Below are 18750 nucleotides of genomic sequence, written 5' to 3' on the forward strand. Positions count from 1 at the left end.
TTGTTTCCCTACGATATAAGTTATTACATAAACGTATTTTATTTATGTGTTGTTTATTTTTGTTTTGTCTCGTTTTGTCTTCAATTAGTCTAAAACCATATAAATGGCAAAACAACTTGATAATGTTTAACATGCAAATGAAATACACTCTATAAATCTGAATATTTAACCTTTATACATACTATAGAGTAAACATTGAATAAAACCAAAGTTAAATAATGAAACCCTTATTTCTTTTAACTAGGACTTCATTAAACGCTACTTGCATGCCCTGTTTTGAGTAAGGTAATTGTTGATACTTTAAACTAATTATATACTACTTGTGTCTTTAAATTCGAAGCATAACGAAAAATTGTAAATGTTTCTCATTTCACATGTTTGTTTTATCTCCCTTTTCTGCCAAATCCCTCTGGTGGAACAGTAGTTAGACTAACCACTTACAACACTAAAATCCGGGGTTCGATTAACGGCGGTGGACAAAGCAGATAGCCCTATATGGCTGTGGCTTTGCTCTAGAGACAAAAAAAAAATCCCTTCTCGAACAAAAATTTTAAAACAAAGTATCCCCTGTATACTGTAGTATAGATTCCAGTTACTATCAAATATAGGCCCGGCATGGCCAGGTGGTTAAGACACTCGACTCGTAATCTAAGGGTCGTAGGTTCGAATTCCTGTGACGCCAAACATGCTCGCCCTTTCAGCCATGGGGACGTTATAATATTACGGCTAATCCCATTATTCGTTGGTAAAAGAGTAGCCCAAGCGTTGGCGGTGGGTGGTGATGACTAGCTGCTTTCCTTCTAATATTACACTGCTAACTTAGGAACAGTTACACAGATAGCCCTCGCGTAGCTTTGCGCGAAATTCAAAAACAAACTAACAAACCGTCAAATAAAAATACATGGAAGTACAGCCAATCAACTCTCGAGGCAAAATTGCATTAAAACATAAATGTACCTTTTTCAGGGTGTTTGTTCTCCTTTCTCCTTCCCTCCTCTCTTGGACAAAAATACTGAAACAAAAACTAGAATTGGACAGTTTTCAAGTACCATACACAAATTATTGTAATCCAGCCAGCCTACTTGGAGAAGGGTGGTAACAAACATACACATGTTATAAGATAATATAATAAAATATGTTTATAAATATTTCAATAAATTTAGTGAGCTTTTAGTCGGTTTTCATGAAATATGTTAAAGATTGGTATATCAGCATGATTTAAAGATAGATGGCGTTGCTAAAATTCTTGATTTTTAAATTGATAATTTGTATTTAATTTGTCAACTTTCTTAGTTAAAACACGGATATTCAAAGTATATAATTTCAATGCAATAACAAGCTGTACAGCTTTAGCGTTATAAAAGTTCTCAAACTTATAGCTGAGCCACAAATGATTTAATCTGAGAAGTATTTTAATAAATAATAAAGCTACGGTAACTACTGTAAATATTGTAATGAATATTTCAGAAATTGTTGTTTTTTTCTATTGTTTAAAAATATTACAGAAAGTTAAAAAATGATTTTGGAAGAAACAAGGATTACAACTTACTTAATCGGTTTATTATAGACAACTCTTGTCAGAATGATATTTTGATTCTTTGAAAGGAGACCTAAGGCCGCCTAGAGAAGTCACCCACACTGCTGGCCAAAATCTTAAGGCCAATGAACATAAAGAAAAAATATTCATTTTCCGTTGTTAGACTCAATCACTTATTTGAGTAGAGCTTCGAATGATGAAAATAAGAAAAGGGAAAGTAAAAATAGAAAACTTGTTTAGCATTTAATAGCGAAAATGTGAACATTATGAAATTAGCCTAAGTACTAGCTGGTCAAAAGTTTAAGACCATACCAAAAAGAAGTCCTCAACAGGGTAGGAAATGCCCAACAAGTGGTCTCAGTAGTGAGTTGTACGGCCGTCATTGCGAATAACTTCAAACATTCGCTTTGGCATGGAATGGCTGGCTGGAATGTTATTCCAAGTGGTGAAGATGGCTTCACGAAGATCATCCACTGTTTGGAATTGACGTCCATTTTTATAGACTTCCTTTGCCATCCACCCCCAGACATTTTCAATGAGGTTGGATTCCGGCGAACACGCTGGATGGTCCAAAAGAATCACGTTATTCGCCATGAAAAAGTCCTTTGTCCTATGAACATTGTGGATTGCAGCCTTGTCATTTCTACACAAGCGAGGGCCTTCAGTTAATAAGGATGCTCTCTCCAACATGCCAATGTAGCTACATGCTATTTGACGCCCCTGTACAACCTGAAGCTCCATTGTTCCATGGAAGAAGAAAGCACCCCAGATCATGACGGAACCTCCTCCACTGTGTCGTGTAGAAAATGTCTCCGGTGGGATATCCTTATCGTGCCAATAACGTTGATGGCTACCTGGACCATTCAAATTATTTTTTTTCTTACCAGAGAACAAAACACAAAAAATTCTTCCACTTTGCTACGTCCCTTGTTTGGTGCTTCTCAGCAAAGTTTAACCGAGCTGTTTCATGGTTGTGGAAGGAAGCATGGCCTTTGAAAACGTTTACGGTTTTTAAAGCCTTTCTCTCGCCTTATTGTTCTTGAGCTGCATTCTGCGTCCGTAAGGGCCTTAATCTGGTTCGACAATCGGCTGGTGTCTTGCCAGTTAACCAGTCGAATCCTCCTGCTCAACGCCGGCGAAATATTCTTGGGTCGACCACTTGAAATACTCGTTCCGTACCCTCAGGGTCTTTTAAGAAATTTGCAACAGCAGTTTTACTACACTCAATCTCACCAGCGATGGCCCGTTGAGAGAGACCTTGCTTTTGCAGCTCGACAATTCTGCCACGTTCAAACTCTGTCAACTTTTTTAGCCTTTGCCATGTTTTTACCCAATGTAACACAGGAGATGTCAGTGGGAGATGTTGACAACGCTAATGCTTGAACACAAATGACTAAATTTCTTTACGTGTTTACCGATTAACGCTTCGTTTCAGTATGATCTTAAACTTTTGACCAGCTTATATTTAGGCTAATTTCTTTGTGTTCACATTTTCCATATTAAATACTAAAAAGTTTTTTTTTATTTTCCCTTTTCTTATTTTCAACTTTTGAAGCTCAACTCAAATAAACAGTTGAGTCTAACAACGCAAAATGCATATTTGTTCTTTATGTTTATTGTCCTAAATATTTTGGCCAGCAGTGTATTTTAACAGCTCCCACCGCTATACGGTAGTGTGTTGTCTGTCTGTCAGTCAGTATACATTACAATGACGTCACATAAGGTACGCTTAACATTGCAATTTGTACTGTCGTGTGACGTCAGTAAACCGTGCGCATGTCATGACTCGCGAGAAGAATTATGCACTCTGTAGGCTACAACACAACATGATATATGAACTTGAAAAACAACAACTAAAAGCATTTATTATTCTTAACTTTTGTTTTATTTCTTCTTTAAAGAGAAGTATTTCAGAGACCTGCAGAAGTATATCTAGTATATTTATATATTGCTATTTCCTATATTATATATATATATTTCTGCAACTATATTTTTTCACATAGCCGTTGTTTTTTTCCTGATTTTATTATTATAGGATACACACATAGTATTAAGATATCCATTATTATTATAGGACATGTATATACAATTAAAATTTTTATTATAGGCTATATATATATTTACATAATTATGATATCCATTTATATTACTACAGGATATGTATACATCATGTGAAAAGTTAGAACACCCTATGAAAGCCTGTGTATTTTTGTAACATTTTTGGATATATAGATATTTAATCTCAATTTTAACAATACTGATGGATTATAGAAATATAACTAAACAATTAAAACTGAAGAAAAGACTTTTCAAGATTTTCTCTAAATGTAATTCTACAAAAATGCATATTCTAACTGAGGAAAAATTTAGAACACTCCCACATTTATTCCCACTTAAAATGGCTCGACTCACACACAGGTGTATCACACCAGGTGCACATGATTAGAAGATCGTTACTCAGCATTTTGAATGAGGCTTGCCCTATTTAAACCTCAAACATTTAGTTTGGTGTGTTCCTGACTGTTGAAGTGAGAGTGAGCATCATGGTGAGAGCAAAACAGCTGTCTGAGACCTTCAAAAAGAATTATAGCAGCTTATGAGTCTGGTAAGGGATGTAAAAAGATCCCAAAGGAATTTGAAATCAGCCATTCCACTGTCCGGAAAATAGTCAAGTCAACAGGTGGAGGGCTTTCAAAACAACTGCCAACATGCCCAGGTCTTGTTGTCCAAGCAAGTTCACCCCAAGAGCAGACCGCAAGATGCTAAGAGAGGTCTCCAAACACCCTAACATGTCATCACGGGACCTACAGCAGGCTCTGGCTACTGTTGATGTGAAAGTGCATGCCTCTACAATCAGAAAGAGATTACACAAGTTTAACTTCCATGGGAGGTGTACAAGGAGGAAACCTTTGCTCTCTAAGAGAAACATCAAGGCCAGACTGAAGTTTGCCAGAGAGAATGTAGACAAAGACCAGAACTTCTGGAATAATGTTCTTTGGACAGATGAGTCCAAAATTGAATTATTTGGACACCAGAACAGAAGACATGTTTGGCGTAAACCAAATACAGCATTCCAGGAAAAGAACCTCATGCCAACTGTAAAGCATGGAAGTGTCATGGTTTGGGGCTGCTTTGCTGCAACAGGACCTGGACAGCTCACAATCATAGAATCCACCATGAATTCTACTGTGTATCAGAAGGTGCTTGAGGATCATGTGAGACCATCTGTAAGAAAATTAAAGCTGAAGCGGAACTGGACACTGCAACACGACAATGACCCAAAACATACCAGTAAATCCACCAAGGACTGACTGAAAACTAAGAAATGGAGAGTCCTGGAATGGCCGAGTCAAAGTCCAGATCTTAATCCCATTGAGATGTTGTGGGGTGAATTGAAACGGACTGTACATGCAAGAAACCCCTCACACATCTCACAGCTGAAAGAATTATGCATTGAGGAGTGGGACACACTTTCTTCAGACCTATGTCAGAGACTGGTAGATGGCTACAAGAAGCATCTCACTGCAGTTATTTCAGCCATAGGGGGTAACACTAGCATTAGGGGGTACGGTGTCCTAACTTTTTCCTCAGTTAGAATATGCATTTTTGTAGAATTACATTTACAGAAGATCTTGAAAAGTCTTTTCTTCAGTTTTAATTGTTCAGTTATATTCCTATAATCGCTCAGTATTGTTGAAATTCAGATTAAATATTTATATATCCAAAAATGTTACAAAAATACAAAGGCTTTCATAGGGTGTCCTAACTTTTTCACATGACTGTATATATATATAATTGTAATATCCATTATTATTATTATGTGATATACGTATACAATTAAGATATCCATTGATATGTTTTTTTGTTTATAAATTCCGATTTAAAATTATTTAACGTTTATATTTTTATAGAATTCCACCCAGGAACTTCATATTTACAACAACGACACTGGTGATGGAGTTCTTGCTTCTAAGGCTTTGCGTGTTTTCAGCAATTACAAATCTAGAGGGAAGGAACAGATTTACGATATTTCAATTTTGACAACGGGGTAAGAAGAAAGAGAAAGACCCCACCAAAAGTTTAATATTTATTTGAAAAGTCCCCCAATGGCATAATTGTATATCTGCGGATTTAAAACCCTAAAAGAAGGGTTTCGATGCCCGTGGTGGGCAGAGCACAGAGAGCCTATTGTGTAGCTTTGTAGCAAAAAAAAACAAACCATTCAAAAATTTTACCCCCCTCCCTCCAGTGGCACAGTGGAATGTCTGCAGACTCTCACTGCTGGAAACTGGATTTCAATACTCATGGTGGGTAGAGCACAGACACGTGTACTTAACTGTATAGCTTTGTGCTTAATTCCAAAAACAAACAAATAATATTTATTTCTGATGTCTTCCTGTCTGGAAAGTTTTAAGGTTTAATTTTATCATAGAATATACAAAATTTCTACATGCAACTGCGGAGAACGATCAGTCCAAGATTTTAATTTACTCTAAAACTAGTTTGTTTTATTTATTATGTGATACTTACTAAACTAGTTTGTTTTATTTATTATGTGGTACTTACTAAACTAATTTGTTTTATTTATTATGTGGTACTTACTAAACTAGTTTGTTTCATTTATTGTGTGGTACTAAACATGGATATAGCATTTAAAAAAATCCATTTCAGCTATCTACTTTATGTTTATTACTGCTAAACGAACCCTCCAGATTTTAACGTTTTAAGTGGGTAAACTTAACGCACAGTGGGTGACAAGAAATGGTTTTGTGCAGATGTTACCCGATAGGCTCTCTGCTCAACATGGATAACCGAGCCCAAGGTTTTAACGTTCCAAGTCCGTAATCTTGTTCAGTCTTCTTTTAAGCACACAAGTTTCAAGAAGCTATTTCTGGCATTTCATATAACATGAGCAAATTTAATGAAATCCCTTACAGGTTAGAGTCAGAGTTTTACAAATATAAAACTGATAATAGTAAAAAAACTTAACCTTGTACCCTAGTGGCACAGCGGAATGTCTGCGGACTTATAACACAAAAAAACAGTGTTTGTCATCGTGATGGGTAGGGAATAAATAGCCCATTGTGCTTAACTTGAAATAAACCCTCTAAATTATATTTGGCTTACTTTATTATTTGTTTATTTATTTTAGTTCAAAGCCATACAATAGGCCATCTGGAATTTGTCCACTGCGAGAAATCGAGCCTCACATTTAAAGACCTGAATTCTGTAAACTTACCCCTTATCCACCAGGAGAAGTGATTTATCTTGAAGTTTAATATTTACACTTTCTTTTCCGATCATCGTTGTTGTTGTTGCTTTGAATTAAGCACAAAGCTACACAATGGGCTATCTGTGCTCTGCCCACAACGGGTATCGAAACCCGGTTTTTAGCGTTCTAAGTCTGCAGACATACCGCTGAACCACTAGGGGGCGTCCGATCATCGATTAACTTCTATTTGTGAACAACTTAGCTCAAGGTCAGAGGTCAAGGTCACTGAACTAAAAAACAACCCCTATTTGTTAACACGGAGACTGATTTTCCACTATTTTTGCTCTATATCTCAGTCAAAAATATCGGAATATAGTTAATCTATGTGATTGTATGTAGAATATTATTTATCATTGTTCTGCCGTTCATAATGACGGACATACAGACACATTTTCATATTTTTTGAGATTAGAGTATGATTAACTCTGTGTGACGGAAGTATTCACTCTACTAAGTGGCCCTCTAGTTTTTAAATATAGATTCGAATACGTAAAACCGAACGAGCTATACCTATCCTCAGATAGTTGCACTCTAGCTAGGCCTTTTTTAACAGTATTGTTTGTTTGTTGTTTTTTTCAATTTTGCACAAAGCTACACGAGGGTTATCTGCGCTAGCCGTACCTAATTTAGCAGTATAACACTAGAGGAAAAGCAATTAGTCATAACCGCCTACCGCCAACTCTTGGGCTACTCTTTTACCAGCGAATAGTGATATTGACTATGACTTATAACTGGCCTGGCATGGCCAAGCGTGTTAAGGTGTGCGACTCGTAATCCGAGGGTCGCGGGTTCGCATCCCCGTCGCGCCAAACATGCTCGCCCTTTCAGCCGTGGGGGCGTTATAATGTGACGATCAATCCCACCATTCGTTGGTAAAAGAGTAGCCCAAGAGTTGGCGGTGGGTGGTGATGACTAGCTGCCTTCCCTCTAGTCTTACGCTGTTAAATTAGGGACGGCTAGCACAGATAGCCCTCGAGTAGCTTTGTGCGAAATCCAAAAATAATAATAATAATAATTGTGCGAAATTCAAAAACAAAATAAAAACAAACAAAACACTTATAACGCCTTTACTTCTGAAAGGGCGAGCATGTTTGGTGTGGCGGGTATTCGAACCCGCGACCTTCGGGTGCCTTAACCACCTGGCTATGCCGGGCAAGTGAAAAGGGAAAAAAAGGTATCGTACATTAATTTACTCCAATCCGCAGCTACTGAGGATTCCCTTTTATAATCTCTGTAAAAAGTAAGACTTCCGAAAGCACTCAGATTACTGAGTTTTTGTTCTTGTTGTTTCATTTTTATTGTTAATTTTGTGATCAAACCAAAATTTTTCCATTAATCATAATTACCTATTATTCTTGTTTTTGTTTGTTTTTTCAGAAGGGATCTGGTGGACACTGTTTACGAAAAAAGAACAGCCAGTATAACTGGTAAGACAATAACTTGAGGAAAAAGTGACATTAGCTAGGGATAAGGTCAGCTAGTAACCACTAACCAGTCATTACCTTGGTCAGCTAGTAACCACAAATCAGTCATTACCTTGGTCAGCTAGTAACCACAAATCAGTCATTACCTTCTTGCAAATAAATGATCTTTTGAATAAAAATATCTTTCACGTCTTGCAACTTGAATCTTATAATAACATATGATTCTTAAGTTTAAAATTCTAAGCCTTAAATATCTTAATGTGACACATGTTCTTTCGTCAACTAATTCCATTAGTTTTACCCAACGCTTGGATAGAGTTTCAAGTTGGTTTGTAAGAAGCCTAGTTTATTGTTTTAGATACGATTCGTTTTCTTTATGAAAGAAATTTGTGTATTGACCCGAAAAAAAATTAAAGTTAATGTATTGAAAGGGTGAGGCTGAAAGACGTTATTATTATTTAGGGATAACATGGATTGGAGGTGTCTGCAACGAATTGTACAGATACGCAATAGCAGAAGACACCCCTGGATTATTTGATGGAATCGATACACATGTTCACGAAATAGCTCATTTGTAAGTTCACATGAAGGCTTCGGACAACCTGTTTTCTGTAAAATACTTAAACATTTATATCTTAATTTAAAGATATTTCAATTTCGAGACATGTGTGGCCATTTTCTTTCTTTTCTCACATTGCAATTAATATCTCAGTCTTCTTCCCCTCAATCTTTGTTTGTTTTGCAGCTACAAGAGAGCTATCTGCGCTAGCTATCCCTAATTTAGCAATGTAAGACTAGAGGGAAGGCAGCTAGTCATCACCATCCACTGCCAACTATCGGGCTACTCTTTTACCAACGAATAGTGGGATTGACCGTCACATTATAACGCCCCTAAGGCTGAAAGGGCGAGCATGTTTGGATTCGAAACCGTGACCTTCGGATTACGAGTTGAGTACCTTAACCACCTGGCAATGCTGGCGCCCTCAATATTTTTTGTCTCAATTTCTCAGTCTCTTTAGTCTAGATACACTGGAGTGATAAGAGAGACTTAATCTTCAGTTTTTTTCAGCTAATTCCTAAATTTAATAAATTGTTTTTAATACACAAGAGTGCAGCACCTTTATTATGACGACATTTGTGAATTTGAAAATATGAGTTGATGTTTCTTAAAATTCATCTATCTCTGAATGCATGTCAAGAAATCTTAGTACATTTACAGGGTAGAAAAGAACGGATTTAGTAGGAACTTAAATATGAAGACAAGAATTGAAAATTTAAATACTGTTTCGGCCTCTGGTGGACAATTGTGTTTATTCTAAAAATGTCATAAAATCCCTTTTTGTTATTATAATTTATTCATGTATCGCTATTCGGTAAAAATCAATGAACTATATTCTAACTCGCACATAATATTGTGGCCAATGAGTAAATTGGATCTCTATTAAATCACTTCTTGCTGAATTATAACATTCTTCAGTAATCCGAAAATAATATCAATTTTTCTCCAATACGTATATATTTTCACAAAAGTTCATAACGCAACACATAAAAGAAACCACAATACGTAGCTCTGAGTGCAAAATACGTTGGTGTTAGAAAAGGCTTCATGATGAATCATATCCGTTTGGCGCAAATGTTCTTCCATTTTCCTCAGTTTGTTTGTATTTTGTTAAGAAAAATAACAATTAAAGTTTTCATTGTGGTAAAAGAAATAATAATTTGATCGAAGTAAGAGTTTTTTCTTCCTAATTTGTAAAAAAAAAAAAATCCCAATGTGATAGGCAAAAATGAATATAATTTTCTGAGCCTTCATAACTGAATTATGGAAAATTCAAAACAACTCTTAAGGACTTCAATTTCGCAGACCTGTGTTATGGACACCTGATTAACATAATTAACTGAAATAGAAGTTAGGTATTAGTTAGGTTGCAATACTTAAAACGTGGCCATCCGTACACATCCAAAGTCAATATGCATTTTGTGTTAGTATTGTAAATTACAATATTTCGTGAAACAACCAAACGGAACTTCGAATGATAAAGTGTAATTCAGTTCCGAGTAGCTCGACTCGTAATCTGAGAGTCGTGGCTTCGAATCCCCGTCACATCAAATATGTTCGTCCTTTCAGCCGTAAGGGTGTTATAATGTGACTATTCGTTGGTTGCAGAATAGTTCAAGAGTCAGCAGTGGGTGGTGATGACTAGCTGCCTTCCTTCTAGTCTTACACTGCTAAATTAGGGGCGGTTAGCGCAGACAGCCCTCGAGTAGCTTTGCGCGAAATTCAAAAACAAACAAACAAACAGTTCTGAGTAAAATAATTGGTTGAAAACTTAATCAAAACTCACATAGTTACATTTAACTCCTTGTATTTACTGTGATTCTCGCAAGACTTATCATCATTTCTATTTCATCAGCACTCTCCGTTAGATATTTTAAGCCTAATATTTATCTTGTAAGACATTCATAAATATATGTTTTGTTTTGTTTTTGCTTCACTAGGCTCGGAGCCATCCACGACGGAGACGGGCCTCCAGTTCATATGCCAGATAGCCCAGGCGCCAAAATGTGTCCACAGAGTGAAGGATATGTTATGAGCTATGTAGACGGCGGGCTTAACAAGTTTAGGTTTTCATCCTGCTCGAAAGATCAATTCCAGTATTTCTTAGGGTAAGGCAGTTTGTTTTTTATATCTCAGTCACGAATAAACGTTGTATTATTTTTAAAAAACGTATACAGTTAAATTACTTTTTGTTGTGATGGATGAGAAATGTGTAGCTAAAAATTATATATTGATGTTTTCAGATTAATTTATTATTTGATTTGATACATATTGTGGAGAAGTGGACACATGTCACAAATATTTCATTAATTACTATTTTCCACCACAACATAATTCACTGTCCCTTTGCTTGTACGGCCCGACATCGCCAAGCGCGTTAAGGCGTTCGACTCGTAATCTAAGGGTCGCCGGTTCGAATCCCGGTCAAACCAAGCATGCTCGCCCTTTCAGCTGTGGGGGGCGTTATAATGTTTCGGTCAATCCTACTATTCGTTGGTAAAAGAGTAGCCCAAGAGTTGGCGGTAAGTGGTGATGACTAGCTGTCTTCCCTCTAGTCTTACACTGCTAAATTAGGGACGGCTAGCGCAGATAGCCCTCGAGTAGCTTTGCGCGAAATTTAAAACAAACAAACAAATTCTTTACGTGTCTCTTTGTTTTAAAGTCATGTTTTTGTTTGTTGTTGGGTTTTTTGTTGTTTTCGCTTTCAGAAGAAGAAACTTTGGTTCGAAATTATTTCCTCGATTTGACCAAACGTTCAAAAACAAAACACGAGAACGAAAATGTTCCTGATAATTCAGTGTAATTATCATACTTGTACAGAATGTGGATAACACGTAGTAAAGTTGTTTCATTTCATACGAACTTTGAGTCCACACTGACTCTGAAGATATTTACTGTGTCCAGATTAGAAGAAAGCACCTGTCTGAAAAGCGAAACCAAACCAACGCAGATTCATCTGTCCCAAGACCTTCCAGGTCAGGTCATTCCAAATGAACGGAGATGTCAGCTTTTACATCCAGACATCAGAAACATTTCTGTGTATAACGTAAGTGTGAATTTTAACAAATAATTAATAAAATAATACAATAGGTTTATAATAGCAAAAAACAAAACAACAAAAGAAACTTCGGCATGCGCATGCGCCAAGTCTTTTTCGTCGAACTTTTATAACTGGAAAAAAAAAAAAAAAATTTGTCTATATATCGAGTGCGTGTGTTTCTTATAGCAAAGCCACATCTGGCTATCTACTAAGCCCAGAGAGGGGGATCGAACCCCTGATTTTAGCGTTGTAATCCTATAGACTTACCAGTGTACTAGCGGGGGACTGTATATCAGTTATTTTCTGTGTTGAAGGAGTGTACACATTTGCTTCTGGTTAAATTATTTCCATTTTTAAAACTTACGCAATGTTTCGTTTTCCAAAAGTATCAATATCTTTGGTAATTACGCTCATTCAACAAATTGGGGAAGGGGAGGATATCGTTTTCACCGTTTTGTAACAATGCTTGTTAACAATAAAGCTCGAACAGTTTTCGTCTAATATTTATCAAACTTGGTAAAAAAAAAGGTAATGTCTCCCCCCCCCAAAAAAAAACCTCTATTTGTTCATTAAACAGCTGAAAATTTAACAGTCCTATTATAATGATAGCAATTTTTAAAACAGTCAAGACATCATAGATTGAGATGAACCATTTGTTGTTCTTTTTAGTTTAGCGCAAAGCTACACAGTGGGCTATCTGCAAGTTTCTCAACCGTGAGAATCGAACCCCAGATTTTATCGTTATAAGCCTAGAAACTTTCCACAGATCTACAATGGAATAAACTTAGATAGAAAGATCTTGGCACCTGGACCAACATTTTTTAGGGTTAAAAACTGTTTCTTGTACGTTTTAGGTTAGTTACTGGAAAAGTCACTTACATTGAAAGCCATGCGTTGAACTCTCTGAATACCTTTCTAATTTATATTGTTTCATTTTGTAGAGTGACAGAACTAGTAACTCCCTATTTCTCTATCCTTCTTTCCTAGGCCGGCACGGCCATTTGGTTAAGGCACTCCACTTGTAATGCTAGGTTAGCGGGTTCGAATCCCGCTCACACCAAACATGCTCGCCTTTTCAGTCGTAAGAGCGTTACAATGTGGTTAACCGCACATTGTGGTTAATCCCACTATTCGTTGGTAAAAGAGTAGCCCAAGAATTGGCGGTGGGTGGTGATGACTCATTGCCTTCCCTCTCGTCTTACACTGCTAAATTAGGGACGGTTAGCACAGATAGCCCTTGTGCAGCTTTGCGCGAAATTCAAAACAAACCAATTCTTCCTTCCAGTTTCCATTCAGAAATGTATATGATTTAATAAAATTTGCAAATAACGTATTTCAAAAATGTTCGAACTTGACAAGAAACTCAATAATTTTAAGATGTTATGAAAAACCGTCTGCGAGATTATACAGATCAAACTTGGGAAATAAAATATGTAATCAATTATTAATATTTTATGTGTGTGTGTGTGTGTGTGTGTGTGTGTTTTTCGTATAGCAAAGCCACAAAGGGCTATCTGCTCAGCCCACCGAGGGGAATCGAACCCCTAATTTTAGCGTTGTAAATCCCGAGACCTACCGCTGTACTAGCGGGGGGTAATATTTTATGAAAGTTAAAACTAATGAAATAAATACATGATTCACTTTGCCAAATTCTATATATTTGTCACAACGCTAAAGTTATGAGTTCAATCCCTGCGGTGAAATCAGCACAGATAGTCCATTGTGCAACATTGTACTTAAGAAATAAACAAATATAACCAGTTTTTACTGTACGTGCTTGCTATAGTTTGAAGTAGCTGTGAATTATAAACTACAAAAAAGACAAAGGGTTCGTTAAAATTGCAATATAATTTTATTTTGAATTTTTATGAAATAGAACCCTTACGGTCAAGAATGTAAGCTCTACTGCCGACAACCAGAAGAGTCGGACGGTTTCAAGTACCACGTGCATGCTGGTTTGGATGGTACACCTTGTGGAAACAATATGGTACATGGCTCGCTCTTCTACTTATTATAACAAGTAGTGAAGTGTAATAAATTATTATTAAAACTTAAAGATACGTTAAGTATGTCAGTTCAAGATGCAACACAAGCACGAATGAATAATATAAACTTTAGGAAAAAAGACAAAAACCACATGTGTGCACCAATTTTTTTTTCATTTACACTATTTTAGTCAGTGATATCAGTACCCTGTTTTTATAATTATAATTGTTAGAATATAATAAATACATACGAGTAATTATGAAAATGATTGTTTTTTCTTTGAATCATATACGAGCAAACAGTTTTTAATAAATCTCTATAATTTTGTCGTATAATAACATAATACAATGTTTAAGGACAACAAAAGGCCTGTTGGTCAATCTCGGCTGTCCCATTCTCTAAGCCTAATGTATTAAATACATTAATTTTAAAACAAGTAAAGGCAGCCCTTATCATTCATATGTATCTACATATCTTAAACTCGCTCAAATTCACTGTATCCACAACATTCGAAGGCAAACCATTCCAGAGGCATTTTCTTGGTTTTTATTTGAAAAATAAAATTATCTTAGCTGAAGATGGTTTCTATCTTGTCTAAATCTATAAATTATCTTAGCTGAAGATGGTTTCTACCTTGTCTAAATCTATAAATTATCTTAGCTGAAGATGGTTTCCACCTTGTCTAAATCTATAAATTATCTTAGCTGAAGATGGTTTCTATCTTGTCTAAATCTATAAATTATCTTAGCTGAAGATGGTTTCTACCTTGTCTAAATCTATAAATTATCTTCGCTGAAGATGGTTTCTACCCTGTCTAAATCTATAAATTATCTTAGCTGAAGATGGCTTCTACCTTGTCTAAATCTATAAATTATCTTAGCTGAAGATGGTTTTTACCCTGTCTAAATCTATAAATTATCTTAGCTGAAGATGGTTTCTACCTTGTCTAAATCTGTAAATTATCTTAGCTGAAGAGGTTTCTACCCTGTCTAAATCTGTAAATTATCTTAGCTGAAGATGGCTTCTACCTTGTCTAAATCTATAAATTATCTTAGCTGAAGATGGCTTCTACCTTGTCTAAATCTATAAATTATCTTAGCTGAAGATGGTTTCTACCCTGTCTAAATCTATAAATTATCTTAGCTGAAGATGGTTTCTACCTTGTCTAAATCTATAAATTATCTTCGCTGAAGATGGTTTTTACCTTGTCTAAATCTATAAATTATCTTAGCTGAAGATGGCTTCTACCTTGTCTAAATCTATAAATTATCTTCGCTGAAGATGGTTTCTACCTTGTCTAAATCTATAAATTATCTTAGCTGAAGATGGTTTCTACCCTGTCTAAATCTATAAATTATCTTCGCTGAAGATGGTTTCTACCTTGTCTAAATCTATAAATTATCTTCGCTGAAGATGGTTTCTACCTTGTCTAAATCTATAAATTATCTTAGCTGAAGATGGTTTCTACCTTGTCTAAGTCTATAAATTATCTTCGCTGAAGATGGTTTCTACCTTGCCTAAATCTATAAATTATCTTAGCTGAAGATGGCTACATCCTTGTCTAAGTCTATAAATTATCTTCGCTGAAGATGGTTTCTACCTTGTCTAAATCTATAAATTATCTTAGCTGAAGATGTTTTCTACCTTGTCTAAATCTATAAATTATCTTCGCTGAAGATGGTTTCTACCTTGTCTAAATCTATAAATTATCTTAGCTGAAGATGGTTTCTACCTTGTCTAAATCTATAAATTATCTTAGCTGAAGATGTTTTCTACCTTGTCTAAATCTATAAATTATCTTAGCTGAAGATGGTTTCTACCTTGTCTAAATCTATAAATTATCTTAGCTGAAGATAGTTTCTACCTTGTCTAAATCTATAAATTATCTTAGCTGAAGATAGTTTCTACCCTGTCTAAATCTATAAATTATCTTCGCTGAAGATTGTTTCTACCTTGTATAAATCTATAAATTATCTTCGCTGAAGATGGTTTCTACCTTGTCAAAATCTATAAATTATCTTAGCTGAAGATGGTTTCTACCTTGTCTAAATCTATAAATTATCTTAGCTGAAGATGGTTTCTACCTTGTCTAAATCTATAAATTATCTTAGCTGAAGATGGTTTCTACCCTGTCTAAATCTATAAATTATCTTAGCTGAAGATTGTTTCTACCTTGTCTAAATCTATAAATTATCTTAGCTGAAGATGTTTTCTACCTTGTCTAAATCTATAAATTATCTTAGCTGAAGATGGTTTCTACCTTGTCTAAATCTATAAATTATCTTAGCTGAAGATAGTTTCTACCTTGTCTAAATCTATAAATTATCTTAGCTGAAGATAGTTTCTACCCTGTCTAAATCTATAAATTATCTTCGCTGAAGATTGTTTCTACCTTGTATAAATCTATAAATTATCTTCGCTGAAGATGGTTTCTACCTTGTCAAAATCTATAAATTATCTTAGCTGAAGATGGTTTCTACCTTGTCTAAATCTATAAATTATCTTAGCTGAAGATGGTTTCTACCTTGTCTAAATCTATAAATTATCTTAGCTGAAGATGGTTTCTACCCTGTCTAAATCTATAAATTATCTTAGCTGAAGATTGTTTCTACCTTGTCTAAATCTATAAATTATCTTAGCTGAAGATGGTTTCTACCTTGTCTAAATCTATAAATTATCTTAGCTGAAGATGGTTTCTACCTTGTCTCAATCTATAACTTATTTCAGCTGACAACGGCTTCTACCTTGTCTAAATATATATTTCCTGATTTACCAACACTATCAATTCCTTTTACGATCTTTAACACTTCAATCTGATCCACTGGAACACTTTTATGGATCTTAACCTCTTCTCATATGCAACCCTTACATCCCAGGTACCATTTTAGTAACCCTCTTTTAAACTCTTTTCAATAATTCAATGTCTTTCTTAAGGTAAGTAGCCCAGGACTGAACACAGTACTCTAAATATAGCTTAACCAGTGACATCTGGAAATAATTTTCTTTAACTAAATCTCATTGGAAAGCCTTTCATATGTTAGAAAATGGTAAAGAAAAGTTAATGACATCAAAAAGATCTATTTATGGACTTCGACTGAGTGAAGATTATTGTAAATACCATTTCCTTGTTTTCTGTCCTCAGAAATAATTCATTTCTTGTCTAAACAAATTCACAAAAAGCGAAAACTACAAACACTTCCATACACTATACATTTTACAGGGATTTGACCTTTTAATTAAAGTTAGTATACTTAGACACTAATTCAACGTTTCGATCGCATCTTTTTCTGCCATTTTAAATCACATACAATATATGAATTCGATAATAATAAATTCCACTAAAATAAGAATTTAAAAAAAAAAACTGTTGAAAAATTAAAAACTCACGAAACCAATTTATTACGTAAGTTCATAAGTCTAAAGGTCAAATTCAGTCACGACAACAGTAGTTTAATTTTAGTTCATTAAAGGCACAAGTGTATCGATATTCTTAGAATTCTAATTAACAAAAGTCCATTTAACTTATGAATTATGTATACAGAAAATCTGTCTCCTGGGAGAATGCGTCCAACCTGGAACTCCACCAACGCAAGAAGAGAAAGCAAGTGCTCCACCTAGCGAGAAGAACAATCGTAAAATGTATAGGGTTAGATTCGGACAAGGTTATAATATTGGCAACCCAAGTTTACATAGTGGAAGGGTTAATAAATTATATCGTCGACTGCGATTTTTGTTTCTTCGAGATAATGCATTTTGTCGTAAAATTAATCCTATGTTTTCACTAGTGCAATCGCACGAGGTGAGTTTTCAACTATAGTAAATGAATTATGAACGATATGAAATATTCATTTATTTAAAATAAAAGTGTAATTTTGTTAAATGGTTGCATTTAATTACGACATAGATGTTCTAGTTGACTGTTCGTTTTACTATGTAATCTAGATAATTTAGAAATTACTTACATACTTTTATGTTTCTCATATGGTAACCCAAATAATTTTTTAAAATGGAGATTTTTGTGTTATGCTTAAATCTAAAAAATTTATTTTGCTATTTTTATTTTATATAAAAGATATTACACTACGATAAAGGTTTTTAACACTCCTACGAAAAGTGGGGCCTAATAGGCCCCAGAGCAACTTGAAAGGTTATTAATATTAGGCTAATAATTTTGTATTTAAATGAAATTACCATTTAAATCCATTAATGAATGGATTAACGAGATTCCCACTGTCCCTATCTACTATCTAGCGAAACCACAGCCAGGGGAACGGGCTTGGAGAAATCAGGACTAGAAACGTCTTTTCGTAGGAGTGTTAAAATATACTGAGGTCTTTTAAACGTTACCAAAAAACATTTGCCCCTGAATTAATTTACGAATTTCTAGGTACCGTTTAATCCCTGTGTGATTAATTGTGGATCGCCCTCTATTGGCAATTGGTTTCTTACAAAGCCCGATGGAACTCATTGTGGATTTTACGGGGTAAGAGAAAATTGGCTATTTCAAAAGTTACTTTTAAAAGAAATTGACTTAAATAAATTTATGTATCCCTCTTTTTATTATGTTAGAAATATATATAACAATATTTTACCATTTTTTGTGCCTTATGAGAAGCAAAGCTATTATAACTAACTAGAGTACCCGTCCTCTGGACGGACGTTATGTAAGTTCGTGATTAATGAAAGGATATCTTAGGACATGAAAAGTTGTTTCTTTTATATATAATTTTAAAACAAACGCTCTTACAAACAGCAAAACACAAAATGTGAAACTGCAAATTTGCGTGTATCTCCTCATGGATTCAACAAACCTACATGCCAAATTTGATGAAGATCTATTAACAGATGCCAAATAGCGGTAAAAAACAACAACTAAAAAACACTCATTAAAATGGCAAAATGCAAACTTTTTATAATGGACCTAATGAACCT

At 35.0% G+C, this 18750-nt stretch overlaps 1 protein-coding gene across 1 annotated transcript in view; it reads left to right on the plus strand.

Moving 5' to 3' along the window:
• Positions 1 to 18750, plus strand: part of LOC143227004 (venom metalloproteinase BumaMPs1-like) — a 44044-nt gene that overhangs the window by 23491 nt on the left and 1803 nt on the right. Inside the window, exons 7-14 of the mRNA XM_076458551.1 lie at positions 5449 to 5585; positions 8187 to 8236; positions 8696 to 8807; positions 10733 to 10900; positions 11697 to 11838; positions 13709 to 13819; positions 17360 to 17617; positions 18206 to 18301. Of these exons, the coding sequence (XP_076314666.1) occupies positions 5449 to 5585; positions 8187 to 8236; positions 8696 to 8807; positions 10733 to 10900; positions 11697 to 11838; positions 13709 to 13819; positions 17360 to 17617; positions 18206 to 18301 (1074 nt within the window). The remainder of the gene's footprint in view (positions 1 to 5448; positions 5586 to 8186; positions 8237 to 8695; positions 8808 to 10732; positions 10901 to 11696; positions 11839 to 13708; positions 13820 to 17359; positions 17618 to 18205; positions 18302 to 18750) is intronic.

The sequence above is a fragment of the Tachypleus tridentatus genome, chromosome 9 (genome assembly GCF_004210375.1).
Source record: "Tachypleus tridentatus isolate NWPU-2018 chromosome 9, ASM421037v1, whole genome shotgun sequence".
In the NCBI taxonomy this organism is placed as follows: Eukaryota; Metazoa; Arthropoda; class Merostomata; order Xiphosura; family Limulidae; genus Tachypleus; species Tachypleus tridentatus.